We start from the raw sequence: 2,626 nt of genomic DNA, 5'->3' as shown, positions 1-2,626 counted from the left end.
CCTGAACCTCCCTTCTTCACTCATAGGTCCATTGAGGCATAGAAGAGAGAGAGAGAGAGAGAGAGAGGTCTAGCTAGCACCATGACGGCTTCATCAACTCGAGAGCTCTACTTCGTTTTCATGGACTACGATCCAGACTATGAACGCCTACGATCTAATCGGTTGCTTTCTCCAATCACCTCAAGTTTCTTCTTCTTCCTGAACCGGGCTGATCAGCCGGTGCTTTTTGCTTTGCATCTCTGTTTTGGTTTTGTGTCTTTGGCTTTCGGGCCTGCTGTGTTCAACTATGCTTATTTTCGGCTCTCTCTCTCTCAAATGTTGCACTGCTTAAAGCTTAAATGTGTTTTTGTTGTTGAGATTTTCTTTTTTCTTTTTGGTTATTGTTTATAGCTCAAAAGAAGCGGATTGCGAGTTGGATATGTATCTGAGTAAGAAGCATGACATCTTGCTGGAGAGGGTGTTTGAATCAGGGACCTATACCAAGAGGTTTTCTTGGGTTATTGTTGATGGATTTGGTGTTGAGATTACCAACGAGCAGGTGAGCTATTCTTCTTCTCCTCATTTGTAGGTCTTTTTAAACATAAAATTAGTATATGGTAAATTTGTTTATTCTTGGCTTTATAACATTCATTTAATTCCTTTTTTGTTGAGCAGGCAAGCCGGCTTAGATCTGCAGAGGGGGTGAGGGTTGTAGAGAAGAATCTAGAGTTTATTTGATAATGGGGAATAAAGAAGTCTGTCTCTCTCTCTCTCTTGCTTTTGAGAGGCGAGCAAAGAACAATGACAGCTATGAGGTCGGCTGAGGGATGGTGCCCAAAACCGGGTAACAGGGACTATTATGTTTGAAACTGTAAGTATAATTATGTGTTGCATGGGGGGTAGTAGAAATGAGCAATTATTGGTATGAAGTGATAGGAGATTTACTGAAGTATGAAAGAAGTCTCCATGGTAATGGTAACTAGCATTTTTTTTCCCCATCGTATGGGTGTCAGGCTGGAATATGGGATTGGTTGGCTATAGTTGGTAGAAAAAGATTTGAGAGGGGTAACTTTGATTCCATATCATTGTACTTATTTGGTTGAATATCAAGGGAGCCTGATTTTATGGAACAAACGAGTCACATTCCGCTCGAGTGGTACTGTTTTTCGTGTCTGTGAGATCGCACGTGTGGGCAGATGAGCTTCTCTGCGTTTCTTTGCATGCCCTCTGCTAAGGTACGTGTGCTCATGCCTAAGATGTGCACTCTTTGTGTGTGTTTATGATGCATATAGTACTGATTTCAGTTCCACTCATCCCCTATGTCATCCCCATCTTCATACCCCTCTTATGATGCAAGTTTTGATCAAACTATAGATGGATTCCAAATGGCCAATTTAACAAGAATCGACACTTGGGCTGTATTTCTTTGATGAAAAAACTGATTTTTTAAATCACAAAAAATTGTTTTTGTCAACAGTTGATCTATGAATCGCTAAAAAATCCTGCACACAAGTCGGATTTTGGTTTAAATGTTGATCTTTTGATCAAAACAACTTAAATCATTGAAATCCCAAGGAGGGGATATGAAGTTAGGGATGACATAGGGGATGAGTGGAACGGATTTGGGGCTTCTCTGCGTTTCTTTGCATGTCCTCAGATTGGGTACATGTGCTCATGCCTATGATGTTCACTCTGTCTGTGTGCTTACGATGCATATAGTAGCTTGTGTACGTGCTGCTGCAAAGCTTTCTGAGGCGTGTCACACTCTGTTTCTGTGCACGTGTGACGTGTCTGCCTCTCTCTCTCTCTCTCTCTCTCTGTCTTTGTCACAGACACATGAGCGCGCACGCACGCACACGAATAAACCATAAGCACACACATATGCACCAAATTATTCTCCTCAGGCATTGAATCTATTCCTTTTGCTCCATTATTGGCTTAGGAACATGACGGACTTCACTAGTTAAGGAAGGGTTCATATATCCAAATATCTACTTTGCAGTCTCGCAACTCATAAAAGCTGCCCCAAGTGTTGTGCGTTTCTATCAGCTCTAAAACTTTTGAAGTAGGCACTGTTTGGAATACTTCAGTCGGTGGTAGCTAATGATGCAGTTATAGAATCTCTAAAATTTGTGGTTTTAGTAAATCCACAATGGTTGTTTCGGATAAGTGAAACGGTTCAGCTAAGGATTTACCACTTCCACTTCTGCAGCTGATAACTGAAAGAACATTGGGAAGGACATCAAAATTAGGCACCAATGTGGGAGCTGGTGTAGCATTTGGCAACTACCACCTCATGTAGTTGGGAAGTGAAATGTAGAACTGAAGGTGTCAAATACACAACATCCCAAACAACTTTGGCAACGAGTATTCCACACTTTCCGCTCAGGTTACCTCCAGCGCCTAGATTCCAAACAGGGCCTTAGGATTGTTGTAAGTGAGATGAAAAACTTTCAGCAAAAAACTCATCTTTCTACTCATCATGAGCATCATCTTTACTATTCTATGTCATCTAGCGACTAAAGTTTTCCTAAAGTACTAGTTACTTATTCCTTCACCTTTTATCAACATTCAAATTATTTTATTAACCCTACGTTTAATTCTCTCTCTCTCTCTCTCTCTCTCTCTCTCTCTCTCTCTCTCTCTC

General features: G+C 41.1%; 1 protein-coding gene across 1 annotated transcript; it reads left to right on the top strand.

The window, feature by feature from the left end:
• Nucleotides 1-1,113, top strand: LOC149814563 (subtilisin-like protease SBT2.5). Its single transcript, XM_089989325.1, has 3 exons — nucleotides 1-161; nucleotides 391-538; nucleotides 655-1,113. Exons 1-3 carry the CDS (start codon nucleotides 82-84, stop codon nucleotides 715-717), a joined length of 291 nt encoding a protein of 96 aa, XP_089845451.1. The 5' UTR covers nucleotides 1-81; the 3' UTR covers nucleotides 718-1,113.
• Nucleotides 1,114-2,626: the final 1,513 nt, after the last annotated feature.

The sequence above is a fragment of the Nuphar pumila genome, chromosome 15, assembly GCF_984573655.1.
Source record: "Nuphar pumila chromosome 15, dmNupPumi1.hap1.1, whole genome shotgun sequence".
Taxonomy (NCBI): domain Eukaryota; kingdom Viridiplantae; phylum Streptophyta; class Magnoliopsida; order Nymphaeales; family Nymphaeaceae; genus Nuphar; species Nuphar pumila.
The sequence above is the reverse complement of the archived record's forward strand: the minus strand, read 5'-3'. Positions and strand labels throughout refer to the sequence as shown.

What these genes read in the sequence shown, in the direction of transcription:
- LOC149814563 (XM_089989325.1), top strand. Translation starts at nt 82, where the DNA reads ATGACGGCTTCATCAACTCGAGAGCTCTACTTCGTTTTCATGGACTAC. An exon ending in GAACGCCTACGATCTAATCG is followed by an intron (nt 162 to 390) that starts GTTGCTTTCTCC and finishes TATTGTTTATAG; the next exon opens with CTCAAAAGAAGCGGATTGCG. An exon ending in TTGAGATTACCAACGAGCAG is followed by an intron (nt 539 to 654) that starts GTGAGCTATTCT and finishes TTTGTTGAGCAG; the next exon opens with GCAAGCCGGCTTAGATCTGC.